General features: G+C 38.3%; 1 protein-coding gene across 1 annotated transcript in view; it reads right to left on the minus strand.

Moving 5' to 3' along the window:
* The window catches only part of Sugct (succinyl-CoA:glutarate-CoA transferase), a 792,221-nt gene that overhangs the window by 695,833 nt on the left and 80,107 nt on the right, over positions 1-16,281 (minus strand). The window contains exon 7 of the mRNA XM_032884226.1: positions 6,297-6,388. Coding sequence (XP_032740117.1) covers positions 6,297-6,388 — 92 coding nt within the window. The remainder of the gene's footprint in view (positions 1-6,296; positions 6,389-16,281) is intronic.

Below are 16,281 nucleotides of genomic sequence, written 5' to 3' on the forward strand. Positions count from 1 at the left end.
GTTCCTTCAGTCTCTGTTTTAATCTTTGCCTCTCTCTTCCCTGCCAAGGGTATTCTTGTTCCCCTTTTAAAGAAGGAGTGAAGCATTCACATTTTGATCATCCGTCTTGAGTTTCATTTGTTCTAGGCATCTAGGGTAATTCAAGCATTTGGGCTAATAGCCACTTATCAATGAGTGCATACCATGTATGTCTTTCTGTCTAATCAGCCATTCTTTCATGAAAGAAAATGTCTAAGTTACACAAAGCTGACTTGGAATAGTAGTCTGAATAATAAAAAAAATCAAAACAAGCTTATCACATTATATTAATAAAATGATTGCTCTTTTTCATAAAGTCATATTGGCATTTAATTTCAGCTCATTTATACTAACCACACTTACATTGTATTTTAAAAAGTCATTCTTGGCCAGATCAGTATGCCAATACCGCCCACACACTACAGCCTGCTTGCCTCCCAGGAGACCTGCGATAACCAAAGTTACAGAGACCTCCACCCCACACCAACTCCACTTTCCTTCTGGTCTACTTCCTTCTGGTCTGCTTTCCCAACTAGACCTGATCAGCAGCCTGATACCCTCCCACACTCTACACCCTACAGCCTGTCTGCCTCCCAGGAGGTCTGCAGCAACCAGGGAAACAGGAGGCCTGCTCTAACCAAAGACACAAGAGGCCCACCCTAACCAGAGACAGCACTGCCTGCCTCCAAGGAGACCATCTCTAACCCATGTCACAGAGCTCTACTGCCTCCAAGGACACCAGCTCCAGTCAGAGACACCCAGATCAGTTAATATCAGAGATAACCAGATGGCCAGAAGCAAGTGCAAGATCATAAGCAAGTGAACCCAGTGCAACTTGGCACCACTAGAACCCAGTTCTTCCACTACAGCAAGCCCTAACACATCTGAAAAGCAAGATAATGACCTAAAATCACATCTTATGACGATGATAGAGGCTTTTAAAGAGGATATAAAGAACTTAAGAAATAAAGGAAAATACAATCAAGTAAAGAAATTGAAGAAAACGGTCCAAGAACTTAGGAAAGAGAGCTAAAGATGCAAGCATCACCAACAGAATACAAGAAATAGAAGAGAGAATCTCGGGCTTAGAAGATACCATAGGAAATATTGACACATGGGTCAAAGAAAATACAGAGTATAAAAAGCTCCTAACTCAAAATATCCAGGAAACTCAGGACACAATGAAAAGATCAAATCTAAGAATAATAGGAATAGAAGACAGTGAGGAATCTCAGGTCAAAAAGCCAGAAAACATCAACAAAGTCATAGAAGAAAACTGCAGTAACCTAAAGAAAGAGATAGCCATAAATGTACAAGAAGCTTACAGAACACCAAATAGATTAGACCAGAAAAGAAAATTCTCTTGACACATAAAATAATAGTCAAAACACTAAATGCACAGAACAAAAGAAGAATTTTACAAGCTATAAGTGAAAAAGGCCAAGTAACACATAAAGGCAGATCTGTCAGAAACTACACCCACTTCTCAATGCAGCTCTAAAATCCAGAAGATCCAGGGCAGATGTCATCCAGATCCTAAGAAAAAGCAAATGCCAGCCCAGAATAATATACCCAGAAAAATTCTCATTCACCATAGATGGAGAAACATAGATATCCCATGACGAAACCAAATTTAAACAATAGTTTCCTACTAATCCAGCCAAACAGATGATACTGGAATGAAATCTCCAACACAAGGAGGGGTAACCTTACCCAAGAAAACACAAGAAATTAAACATTTCACAACAAACCCAAAAGAAGAAAAATCATACACACATAATACCACCTCCAGCAACAACAACAAAAATAAAAATAAAAACAAGAAAGTAACAATCATCTGTCTTTAACATCTCTCAACATCAATGGACTCAATTCCTCAATTTAAAAAAAAAGTGCAGGCTAAGAGACTGGATATTTAGCCAGGATCCAGCATACACATCTGCATACACATCTCAGTGACAAGGACAGACACTACCACAGAGTAAAAGGCTGAAAACGTTTTCCAAGCAAATAGTCCCAAGAAACAAGCTGTAGTTACCATTCTAATATCCAATAAAATAGACTTTCACCAAAAGTTATTAAATGAGATGGGAAAGGACATTTCATATTCATCAAAAGAAAAATCCATCAAGAGGATGTCTCAATTCTCAACATTTGTGGACCAAATTCAAGGGCATCCACATTCGTAAAAGAAACTTTGTGAAGCTCAAAACACACATTGAACCTCAGGCAATAATAGTGGGAGCCAACAACATCCCATTCTCACCAATGGACAGGTCATTAAAAGAGAAACTAAACAGAGAAACACTGAAACTAAAAGAAGTTATGAACCAAATGGACTTAACAAATGGCTATAGAACATTTTACCCCATAACAAGAGCATATACCTTCTTCTCAGCACCTCATGGAACACTCTCCAAAATTGACCATACAATCAGACATAAAACAAGTCTCCACAGATACAAGAAGATTGGAATAATCCCATGCATTCTATCAGGCTACCTCAGTTAAGGCTGGAATTCAATAACAACAAAAACGACGCAAAGCCCATTATCTCATGGAAACTGAGCAACTCTCTCTTCAATGATAAACTTGGTCAGGGAAGAAAGAAAGAAAGAAATCAAAGAATTTATAGTTTAATGACAATGAAGACACAGCATACTCTAATTTGTGGAACACAATGAAAGCAGTGATAAGAGGAAATTCAACAGCACTAAGTGCCTTCATAAAGAAATTGGTGAGATCCCATACAAGCAACTTAACTTCACTCCTGAAAACTCTAGAACAGAACGAAACAAATGCAAACAAGAGGAATAGAAGGCAGGAAATAGTCAAACTCCGGGCTGAAATCAGTTAGAAACAAAGAGAATGATACAAAGAATGATTCTTTTTTTTTTTTTTTTTGAAAAATCAACAAGATAGACAAACCCTAATGCCAAACTTTACTAAAGGGCATATGAGTAGTATCCAAATTAACAAAATCAGAAATGAAAAGGCAGACAACAACAGAACCTGAGGACATTCGAAATGTCATCAGAACCTATTATAAAAGTCTATACAAAACTGGAAAATCTAGAAGAAATGGAAGATTCTCTAGACAGATAATCATGTACGAAAGTTAAATTAAGATCAGGTAAACTATTTAAACAGCCCATAACTCCTAAGGAAACAGAAATAGTCATCAAAAACCTCCCATTCAAAATAAGCCCAGGGCCAGTTTTAGTATAGAATTCTACAAGATTCAAAGAAATGCTAATCCTCCTCAAACTATTCCACAAAATAGAAAGAGCAGGAACACTACTTAATTAATTCCATGAAGTCACAGTTACTCTGATACCTAGACCACATTAAGACTCAACAAAGAAAGAGAACTTCAGACCAATCTCGCTTATGAATATAGATGCAAAATTACTCAGTAAAAGTCTCACAAGCGAAATCCAAGAACACATCAAAACCATCATTCACCATGATCAAGTAGTTTTCATCCCACGGATACAGGGATGGTTCAATATACAAAACTCCAACAACGTAATAATCTATATAAACAAACTCAAAGAAAAAAAGACATGATCATCAACAGCCCTTCATGTTAAAAGTCCTGAAGAGGTCAGTAATTCATGGCACATAACTAAACATAATAAAAGCAATATATAGCAAACCAATAGGCAACATCAAATTAAGTGGAGAGAAACTAGAAGCAATCCCACTAAAATCTGGGACAAGATAAGGTTGCCCACTTTGACCCCATCTCTTCAATACAGTACTCAAATTCCTAGCTAGAGTAATTAGACAACAAACAAACATCAAGGGGACAAAAATTGTAAAGGAAGAAGTCAAAGTATCACTATTTGCAGATGATACGATAGAATATAAGGGACCCCCAAAATTTTGCCAGAGAACTACTAGAGCTGATAAACATCTTCAGCAAAGTGGCAGGACATAAAGTTATCTGAAACAAATTAGTAGCCTTCCTTTATATAAATGATACACAGGCTGAGAAAGAAATTAGAAAAGGAACAACACCCTTCACAATAGCCACAAATACTACAAAATATCTTAGTGTAATTCTTACCATGCAAGTGAAAGATCTGTGCAACAAGACCTTCAAATCCCTCAAAAAAGAAATCAGAAAACACCTAAGAAGATGGAAAGATCTCCCATGCTCATGGATTGGCAGAATTAACATCATGAAAATGGCCATCCTACCAAAGGCAATCTACAGATTCATAGCAATGCCTATCAAAATTCCAGCACAATTCTTTACAGACATGGAAAGAGCAATTCTCAACTTCATCTGGAATAACAAAAACTCAGGATAGCCAAAACAATTTTCCACAATAAAAGAACTTCTGGGGGGAATCATCATTCCTGACCTCAAGCTATATTACCGAGCAATAGTGATAAAAACTGCATGGTATTGGTACAGAGATGGAATATAATTGAAGACCTAGAAATAAACCCACACACTTATGGATAAAATATACAAAGAACTCAAATAGTTAACCTCCAAAAAACCAAATAACCAAATTAAAAATGGGGTACAAAGCTAAACAAAGAATTCTCAACTGAGGACTCGCAAATGGCTAAGAAGCACTTAAAGAAATGTCCAAAGTTCTTAGTGATCAAAGAAATGCAAAATCAAAATGAGCCTGAGATTCCACCAGTCAGAATGGCTAAGATCAAACACTCCAGTGACAGCACATGCTGGCAAGGATGTAGAGAAAGAAGACCATTTCTCCATTGCTGGTGGGATTGCAAACTGGTACAAATTCTCTGGAAGTCAATCAGTGGTTCCTCCAAAAACTGGAAATAGCTCTACCTGAGGACCTAGCTATACCGCTACTGGGCATACACTGAAAAGATGCCCCATCATACCACAAGGACATACGTTCTACCATGTTTATAGCAGCCTTATTTGTAATAGCCAGAAACTAGAAACAACCCAGATGTCCCTCAATCGAAGAATGGATACAGAAAATGTGGTTCATTTACACAATAGGATATTACACAGCTAATCAAAATGAGAGCATCATGAATTTTGCAGGCAAATGGTTGGAACTAGAAAACATCATCCTGACTGAGGTAACTCAGATCCAAAACAACATGCATGGTATGTACTCAGTGATAAGTGGACATTAACCAAAAACTACAGAACACCTAGGATACAACCTACAGACCTTAACAAGTGTAATAAGCAGAAAGGCCCAAGTGAGGAGGTTTCAATCCACTTAGAAGAGGGAAGGAAATAATCATGGGAAACAGAGGGAGGGACTGACCTGGATTTGAGCAGGGAACAGAAGGGGAAAAGGGAAACAGGATCAGATATGGGGGCACAGGAGAGAAACCCAGAGGGCCAAGAGAATGAAACAGAAACAAGCAGCCTTATTTTTGTAGGGAGATAGGTGGGGTGACCCTCTAGAAAGTGCCAGAGACCTAGGAGTAAGGACTCTCAGGATTCAGTGGGGGTGACCTTAGCCAAAATGCTCAACACTGGGGAAAGGGAGCTCAAAGAGTCCACCTCCAGTAGCTAGACAGGGCCTCAAGTGGAGGGACTGGATTACTCTTAGTCAAAAGTCCTGACCCACAATTGTTCCTGTCTAAAAAGAACTGCAGGGACAAAAATGGAGAATCAACTGACAGGTGCAACTTGGGATCAACCTCAAGGTGGGGGGCGGGGGGGGGGGAACAGGCCTGCCACTATTACTGATGCTATGATGTGCTTACAGACAGAAGCCTGCCATGGCTGTCCCCTAAGAGGCCCTACCAGCAGCTGACTGAGACAGACACAGATACTTCAACCCAACCAGTAGGCTGAAGTCAGGGACCCCTATGGTTGAATTAGGGGAAGGATTGAAGAAGCTGAAGTGGAAGACCAGCTGTCTCAACTAACCCAGACACCAGGGAGCTCCCAGAGACTGAGTCACCAATCAGGAACATACACAGGTCGGTCCAAAGCAGCTGGCACATATATAACAGAGGTCTGCCTGGTCTGGCCTCCATGGGAGAAGATGTGCTTAAACCTCAAGAGACTTGAAGTCCCAACAAAGGCGGAAGTCTGTGCAGGGGAAGCATCCTCTCAAAGGCAAGGGGAGGAGGAATGGAATGAGGAACTGTAGGAGGGGGACCGAAAGTGGGGGCAATGACTGGAATAAAATAATTTATTTTTAAAAAATCATTCTCTTTCCCTAGTTTCTTTCTAAAATTAATTCTATCTTAACTTGATGAGATAAATTATGGAAAATATGAGAAATAAATAGGAATAATCTAAGAATACTTACCTCAGGTCCTGTGATGTGCATTAGACCAGACATAGCAGAGGCAATAGCATCATAGCCTGCTCTGTGAGACATGGGCCCTGTCTGGCCATATCCTGCAACAACAAGAACAAGCATCAGTGCCACATGGGGTTTGACAGTGTGCTAAAACCATTCACCTCAAAACACCGCAGCACTGTTCCATCATATCTGTGCTACCTTTGATGGAAGCTGTTAAGAATTAACTACATATTATGGAATGCAAAAGCCTTCTGAGTTGCTGGCCTCAGTCTGGAGTTTCATCTGGCCTTTAGAATAGTTTGAAATGATTTTATTTAGTTGACAACAATTTAAAAAAATAAAAAGAATAGCACATAAGACGTAATTTCTGGATTTTCCTTAAAGGTGAGAAAATAAGACAGGCAAAGTAGTGTGCCCCTTTAATCCCAATACGTGGGAGTCAAAGGCAGGTGGATCTGAGTTCAAGGACAGCATGGTCTACACAGTGAGATCCAGAACAGCCAGGGCTACACAAAGAAACCTTATCTCAGAAAAAAAGTGGGGTCAGAAATATATTCAATGTTAGCCTATATACTCCCACGGCAGCAAACCAAGTTGAGTAACAGCTCAACCCTTTACATGGGGTTCATTCTCTCTCCTTAGGCCTCAACCAGTATCACTTCTTCAACTTATTCCAAGCCCTCACTAGACACTACCTACTCTTCTGTTTGACAGTACAAAAGTGAAGCAAAATGTATTTACCCAGATTAGGTTTGTGTATTTTTCAACTAAGCAAAAAGGTTTTAAGTGATGAATTTTAAAGCTGGATATATCCTAGGAATGGCAGTGCAGTGTGTGCCTGCAATCCTAGCACTCAGGAGGCTGAGGAAGGAGGACCCAGAGATTGGAGCTAGCCTGAACTACATTGCTAGACAAATAAACAAAAAACCTCTTAACGGAAATTTTTAAAAAAGAAGAACAACTTACTGACAGGTGGGAATAAAGTGGTCACTTTATTTGGGGGGAAAACCAATAGCCATACATAAAACAATTTCATGACCTACCTAACAGTGTCATTTTAGGTGCTACCTTTTTTTCTTTTCTGACTTTTTTGTTAGGTAAAGAAAACAAAAAGCAAGAGAATATGAAGAATCTTTTCTTCTCCTTTTTTTCTGTCTTAGTGCTTATTGTTTGATCCTAACGTTTCTATCAGCTGTAGGATTCCAACTTCAAATCCCATTTATTACCCAGATAATGAAGACATGAAGAGCTTTGCTGACCTATCTATTGAAATACTGTGCTTTATAAGTATGTAGAAAAGGGCTCCTGGGGGACTTGCTTCACCAGAAATGGGGAGCACCTCGTTTCAGTCCCTCCTTCCCTCCAGTCCACTGATTGGACTTCTCTTAATGGCCATTTATAGAAAGCAGCCTGTAACACATTTTTCTTTCCCATTATGTGATTTGTGTTAATAGTGTTTATCCTCAAAGTGTAGTATGCTGGTTTATTGATTAGTTGTCCCCTCCATGCTGAAATGTGACCTGTATAGATATTTTCACTCGGATTGACTGTGTTATCCTCAGACTCTAGTATAATGTTTGATGACATTTTGTGGAAGAATAAATAATTATTACTCAAAAGGTAATCATTTTTATCATGATCAATCTATAAACTGAACAAAGAAGCAAAGATGTGTTTTCTTTATATGGCCTAATCAACAATTAATCTACCCAGACATGTTTGCTACCAAAATGGTCTCTATTAGAAATAAAACTCTCATATGAATAAAAATTTTCACATGAAACATGAGGTAATATTAAAATATTATTAAAATAATTAAAGACTTAAAGACATTTTTCTCTTTGCTTGCTTGTTTTTCTGGGTCTTGAGACAAGAACGTCCTCTATAGCCCCACCTCGAACTCTGAGCCGTCCTGCCTCAGCACTCCCAACTGCTAGGATTACAAGTGTGTGTGCTCCAAAAGGCTTGGCTGATATCCCTTATCACTGATGACAGAGAATGTGCCAGATGTCTCCCTGTGTTTTATTATTCAAACTTTGAAACTAAAAGAGAGCAAATTTGTAATAATCCTGTCATCTAATTTCAATTATCATTTATTTTTAGACAATCTTTCCAGTGTGTTATCTTACAGTTACTACTGCTATCTTCCAAGTACTACTGCTATTACTACTAATATTATGGAAACATATAAAACAATTTAAAAGAAAAGCTTGAATACCCCAGTTCAGATAAAAAGTTGTTTTCAAAAAAAAGTTGTTTTCCCTTAATTTAAAAAACAAAGCTTATAATTTCTAAACAACTATTCTTTAAACTTTTTTAAAGATAAAAAGGGACTATGAAGAGATCATAATAATAAAAGAAGTAAAGTTAGAAGTCACCATGCAGGAATCTGGAAAGTTCCTCCAAGCTTTAGCAAATGGATATCAGTGGAGCTAGTCTGTATCTGTAAGTGGTACACTAGAACAGGCTTACAGTCTTCACTGCAATATTTTCCAAGCCACAGGTAATTCCCAGCATGGAACTGTATCCTGAAGCAGAGCTAAGCTGCTGGCACACAGAAGGAACACTCTGCCTGGTAAACCACCTTAAGCTCAACAGGAGTCACAAGAAGGATAGGGTTTCCATGAGCTCAGTATGTGCATCTAGCCAGGAGCCCACAAAGTGAGACAAACTAAGGCCTCTCACCATCAGCATGGCTCTAAATGGACTCTTCCAAATAAGCTTGCAGGGAAATATGCTCAGGAGAAAATCAGTTACTAATAAAAGCACATCATGACGGTTGCCTTGTGATATAAATTCTTTTTGTTTGGCTCATGACATGAGTGAAGCACAAATACCCTGAACTTTCAATTGCAACTTCCAAGCATTTCTAAGTAAAGAAATATGTAAATACTCTCACCGAAGACAGTAGCCACAATGAAAAAGAGAGTAAACTTCAGAGCTGAAAAAAATCCGTATTCAAATTCTGCCAACTATTAAATCTTCAACAGTTCATTTAATTCCTGTGATCCTCAAAGACGATACTAACATTTATCTCACATTTACTTCAAAACTCAACTTGACTGCACAGCGAAAACAAAGTGAATTTTATATTGAGCACTAAATATACATGGATCAATAAATACATACTAGTCAGCACACCAAGAATACATTAGCTTATATTCTTCCATATAATATTTATAAAATCATAAGAAAAGGTATGTTGAGGTATGGCTAAGTATTGAGAGTAGAAATCTCAAGTATTAAAAATAAGTTATCTAGGGCTGAGGAAATGGCTCAGTGGTTAAGAGCACTGAACTGCTCTTCCAGAGGTCCTGAGTTCAATTCCCAGCAACCACATGGTAGCTCACAACCATCTGTAATGAGATCTGATGCCCTGTTCTGGTGTGTCTGAAGACAGCTACAGTGTACTTATATATAATAAATAAGTAAATATTTTTTTAAAAAATATGTTGTTTAACATCCATTAAAAATGGAAAACTTTTTATAGCTGGAACATAAGACATTAGACAGAAGAATGTAGTAATAATAATATTATATAGTAAAGCTGGGCATGGTGGTGCACATCTTTAATACCAGCATTTGGGAGACAAAAAGGTAAGCCAATCTCTGTAAGTTTGAGGATATCCCGGTCTACAAGTGAGTTCCTGAACAGCTAAAGCTACATAGTGAGACCCTGTGTCAAAAAATATTAACATGCATGTGTGTGTACATGTGTTTATAAGGAAAAAATATTCTGTCTTCTCACTTAATACTTAACTATTTAAATGCTATTAATAATACCAACAGTTTTGAGAACTGTATTAACAATTAGACTTATCTGTTAGTAATGTAAAAACTGGAATTATCTGTTGAAAAATTCAATAGCTATCTGAATCTGAAAATGAAATACAAATGGTTGGGGTTGTTTGTTTCATTTTTATCTTTACCATTTCAAAAACAAGTGTGCTTATGATCCAAAGTTAACAAACAAACAAAAACTATCAGTTCTTTCTGTTGAAAATTGGAGTAAACAAAATTTAAAGAGGGTGTAGAAAAGCAGATGAAAGCAGATGGACATTGTTCTCTCTCTCTCTCTCTCTCTCTCTCTCTCTCTCTCTCTCTCTCTCTCTCTCTCTCTCTCTCTCTCTCTTCTCTATTCTCTCCCCCCTTTTCTCCTCTCTTTCCCCCTCCTTCCTCCCTTTCTCTCTCTCTCCCTGCCTTTTCCTTACTTTCTCTGTGAGGGACAAGCTCGCCATCTTGTGGCTTCTATAAACACTGACTACACAGGAAAACTTGCAGTTGAGACACTAAGAGTATGCTCCTGGGTTCCTTTACTTTACTTTTCCTCTGAATAGTGCCTTGCCCATGTCTTTCTTTTCCCCTTCACCAGCAATCTTAAAAACCAGCAGTAACAGGCACTCATTCTCTCTGTAACTCTGTGATACCTTACAGTATTCAATACTCTCTCTACCAATCCTTATCATTTGAGGAAGCACAAATCCCTTTGACGAACTGAGAGGTTCCGCACATACCCCAGAAGAATGGAACTGAATGGATGCTGCTCATAGGACCCATTTCTGTACTGTGTTGGGTCAGGCCATGCACCTTAGTGGCACCCAATGCTTAGATACACCTGCTGCAAACCCAGAGAGCCTCACTTCTCAGGACAGCTCTCCTGACAGAAATCAGCCTAAAGGAAGCTTGAGGGTTCTAAGTAACCAAGAGCTTCAGGGTGGGGCTTTAGCCTGATGATAATAAAAGGAAAGAGAACAAAAGAAGGCATGGGAAGTATTATAGCAGCGCTGAGAGTTTACTCAAATCTGTGTTCTTAAATCCAATGATGTTTGCTGTACCTCTGTTTTCATAGGCAGCTCCATCCAAAAGCCCAAAATCCTACAAGCTGTTGATGCCCTAAACAGAAATGATATCCCAGTTCAGTCAACTCACACACCATTAACCAACACTGTTTCTTTTCCCATAGTCACTATCTCATTTAATAGAAAACACATCTCAGCATATGCACAATCAAAACCCTAAGTTACCCTAAACTCCTGTCTTTCATTTTGTGTTCATGTCCAACTGATCAATAATTCCTGGTTGATTATTTGACCTGCCAGGTATCTTCCACATCTATCTAAGCTCTTATGCTCTTTATTACTGGCTTCAGTCTACTCTTCATGTGATACAAAGAACTTCCAAAAATCTGATCAAGATTTTTTTCATACTAAAATTCTTAAAATAATAATATTTATTGACATGACACATTGCATTCTTTATGATGGAGTTCTTTCTGTTGAAATTGATGAAATCACTCACCACTCCATATATCGTTTGCCACACCCTAAAACAATTTACATTCAGTATAGTTCTTCTCTAAACATGGACGGCTCTTTAGTTCCTCTGGCCCTCTATTGCTGCTACTTCACACATATTCCCATCTTCACTATCTGCAATCTGACTCCCTCCAGGACACAGACACTGGCAGGCACTTAAGAACAAGGAAGAAAGACATTTCAAAGATGAGTATGCCTGTGCCAGTAGTGAATATATATATATATGCTTGATTGTGTATATGATACGTATATTCAACATATACATATATATATATATGTGTGTGTTGATACAATTAGATAGCTAACACTAATATTCTAAAAGCTGCAGAAATTCTAACAATAGACCATTACCTGGAAGAACCAAAGGTAATAAAATATTTTGAGATGGATAATAAAGTATATCAAATGTATATAAATTTCTGCACTTTGCTTTTCCCAGCTGTTTTTTCTCTGTTTGCTTTTTATAGTGTGAAGAGTTAAATAATGATAGGAACTGAGGACAGCTCTCAGGTATTTTTCATGAAAGCCTGATGATTTAAGTTCTAGTCTTAGAACCCACGCCCGCTATGGTGGTATGCATTTGTAATCCCAGCATTCCTCCTGTGATGTGGGAGGCAGAGAGAGGAGGCAGAGAGCAGGCAGAAAGCTCATAGGTCAGCTAGTCTGGAATAGACTGTACACAGAAAATATAAGAGAAACTAAATAGGTAAGAGACCAGAACTGACTCTCCAAAATTGCCCTCTGTCCTCCACAAGCTTGTCATAATATGTAGTCCTAAACACCTCTCCACACACACACACACACACACACACACACACACACACACACACACACACACTTTTGAAATTAAAATATGAATAAAGACTTGGTATTTTTACGTCTTATTTAACTCAATTGTTTGTTTTCTTCTCAATGAAAATGTCCAAGAATAGAGAATACAAGTATTCCTGCTATCTGATTGAAACAAATTAAGTGTATTAAATATTGTGGGTTCATATGAATTTTTAATCACCTATAACCACTGGTATATAGTAGGGAATAAATTCATATTGTGAAGATTCATAAGGGAAAAATTTTACATCTACCTAACCTTCACTAAGTAAACGATACCCAGAATAATCAAGTAGTTAAGGATGTAACTTATGTTTGCGTGTGTGTGTGTGTGTGTGTGTGTGTGTGTGTGCGTGTGTGTATGTGTGTGTGCGTATGTGATGTGTGTGTATATGTGTGTGTGCATGTGTGTGTGTGTGTGTGTGCGTGTGTGTGTGTGTTATAAATACATCTGGAGGCCAGAGATGAAGACAGATGCCTTACTAAATCACTTAAACCGTATTTAACAAAATACAGGTTCTCTAGCTGTACATGGAACTCACTGATCGGCTAGGATCGGTGTTTTCAGAGCACCAGGGATCCATCTAGCTCTCTGCACCCTGATCACCCAGCATTGGAGTTGCCAACACAAGCTGCCTTGCCAAGAGCTTTAGGTGAGCTCTGACAATTCAAATTTAGGTTTTCGTTTTTGCATGGCAAGCATTTTGCCAACTTATACATCTCCCCAGCATCCAGAAAGCTTTGTTTTATAAAATTTTACCAACCATGAAGAAAACCCAAAGCCATGCAATTCCTACTAAATTAATAGATGTGGGCACACATTATTGATAATAAAACATAGGCAATCATGCATAACTTACAACTTTACAAAAAGGTCTTATGTGATACCTAGGAAAACAATCATAATTTCCTATTAAATATTCTAAAGGAAAAGAAAACTCTAATAAATCTCAAATAATCTTACAGATTTGTCTATGTACTATTAAAAATTGAGACACCACAGAAACACAATTTCCATAACAGGACAAAAGAAAAAATTATGGAAATCATAATGAAAATGAAAGATTCGAGAGGCACTGTGAGATGAAGGAATGTGGCCTGCTTTGGGATTTCAAATTTGAGGCACAGAAATTTGAATGGCACTTGCATGCTTAATTACATTAGTTACTATTTTTATTCAAGTGTAATAATGGTTTGCATATTTAGGCTTTAAATGTGTGTGAATGTGTGTGTGTGAGAGAGAGAGACAGAGACAGAGAGACAGAGATAGAACTGGCATTCATGCTTGCCACAGTCTCTGTGGAAACCCGATGTCTTGGCTCTCTCCTGCCACCATGTGGATCCCGGGGATAGAACTCAGGTAGTCTAGCTGAGCCACTCTGCCAGCCTTATTGAGGATTTAACAAGGTCATTTCCCATTCAATATATTCTGAGATAATTAAAAAGGAAGTTATGTGAGTTCTAAACTTTACTTGTACACATTCTTTGGAAGATCCATCATAAGCAGGATTATGAATAAAGCATGGTAAGTTATAATTTATTAAACTGGGTACTGAAAATTTGTTACACTATACTGCTTATCACGTTTTCAGAGTAATATTTAAAACAATAAAATAATAAATTCTAAAATGCTATGCTAATTCCATTTTGAATATATAAAAATACATCAAAAAACAAAACGAAAGAACACCAAGTAATATTAGCTATGAAAAGACTTTAGGCCAGAGTTCTCAGCATACAGATTAAGAAAGGTGGCTTTCAGAGATAGGAAGTAACACTAAGGTCAGAAGCCTTCAGCAGAAAACTGAACAGAAGAAGTCACTCTCTGTTCTTAGCACTTTCTGTTTTACATGGATTGATTCAAAAGTGAATTCGGAGATAGCTTTCTAAAGTCTTTTTTCCTGGTGTTTGCTCTTTGCTTTGTGAGTACTTCCCTTGTCATGACTCTTTCTTGAAACATGAAGAGCCAAAACGACCAGAATTTCACAATCTTGTGGCTTTTTTGCTCAACTTTCTTATGAACATGTGGAAAGCCTCCTGTTTGAAACTTTTCCCTCAGTCATAATTTACTTTAATGTTTTTTCTTTCTACAGTCATATCCATATGTTTCTTTCTCTTTTCCTCCCTCCTGTTACAAACACTAAAACAAATTCCAATGAAACAAAACTACAAGCCAATTTAAGAGTTCTAAATTCAAGGACTTCATAGGTCAAATAACAGAGACAAGTTAGAGTTATAAAAACAGCATGGCCAAACCAAAAACCAGCCTAACGAGAAACCCACCCCATGGACAATCTCCAATGCCTGACATTATAAATGATGTTCTGTTATGCTTGAAGAACAGAGCCTGGCATAACTGTCCTCTCAGTAGTTATACCCAGCCGTGGACAGAAAGAGAAGCAGATACCCAGAGCCAAACACTAGATGGAGATCAGGGACACCTAAGGAAGACCTGGGAGAAGGACTGATGGGAACTCCACAGGAAGACTAACAGTGTCAGCAAACCTGGACCCTGGGAGCTGCCGAATCTGAGTCACCAACCAAAGAACATATATGGGCTGGAACAAGGCACACAGGCACATATGTAGCAGACAGGAAGCTCAGTCTTCACGGCTGACCTCTCTGATCTCAGTGGGAGAAGATGCACCTAATCTGGTAGAGACTTGACATACCAGGGAGGGACGAGGGTCTCGTCTTCTCAGACGATGGGGGGGGGTGGTCTATAAAGGGTCTCAGTGAGGGAGGGGTCGGGAGGGGGCAGTGATTGGGACATAAACAAATAAATAAATAAATATTTGAAAATATTATGGCCACAGACTGAGCATGGAAACCCCAACGGAGGTATTACGGGAAAGACTGAAGGAGACGAAGGGATTTGCAACCCCTTGAAAAGAACAACAATATCAACCAACCAGATGCCCCAGGGCTCCCAGGGACTAAACCACCATCCAAAGAGTACACGTGGAGGGATCCATGGCTCCAGATGCATATACAGCAGAGATTTGCCTTATCTGGCATCAGTTGGAGGAGAGGCCCATGGTCCAGCGGAAACTTGGTGCCCCAACCTATGGGAATGCTAGGGCAGTGAGCCTGGAATGGGTATGTAAGTGGGGGATCACCCTCATAGAAGCAGGGGGAGGGAGATGGTATGGGGGGTTCATGGAGGGAAAACCAGGAAAGGGGATAACATTTTAAATGTAAATAAATAAAATGACCAATAAAAATATAGTATGGCCAAAGTATTTAAAGAAAGTATACTCATGCTTCATATATCATCTCATTTATGCTTCACAGCAACTAAAAGGAACAAGTTTTATTGCCCATTTTAATTACTATGAGAAAAAATGGTGCTGTGAATAGCAAGTGTTCACACCCAAAGTCATACCACCACTTACCATGATCCTATAAGCAGCTTTTAAGCTGTTGACAACCATTGACTATGAATAATATTTTACAAAGTATTTCTTTGAGCACCAACAATTTATAAACTATTTGGAACAAAACTGTGCTTAGGAATGCCAACAATGTAGACCTAGTTTAAGACTAAAAGTGTGATTAGTGTGCTTTGCTCTCCCAACAACCTATGAAATTAGATCACCAATTTCTATCAGAAGCAGCAGCAAAACTGATTCGTTAATTGCAAAGGACTTAAAACATGGGAAACATCATGCTAACAGATATACGCTCCCAATTCAAACAAAGAGATGAACTGGATGATATAACAAAAGCATCCTGCCTTTATCACAGAATCACCATCGTTTTAAACTATATCTAATTGGTAATGCTAAAAGTACTGTTTATTTTACAGTTGTTTTATGCACATGTATTTTTCCAACAATATA

Source organism: Rattus rattus, chromosome 14 (assembly GCF_011064425.1).
Source record: "Rattus rattus isolate New Zealand chromosome 14, Rrattus_CSIRO_v1, whole genome shotgun sequence".
In the NCBI taxonomy this organism is placed as follows: Eukaryota; Metazoa; Chordata; class Mammalia; order Rodentia; family Muridae; genus Rattus; species Rattus rattus.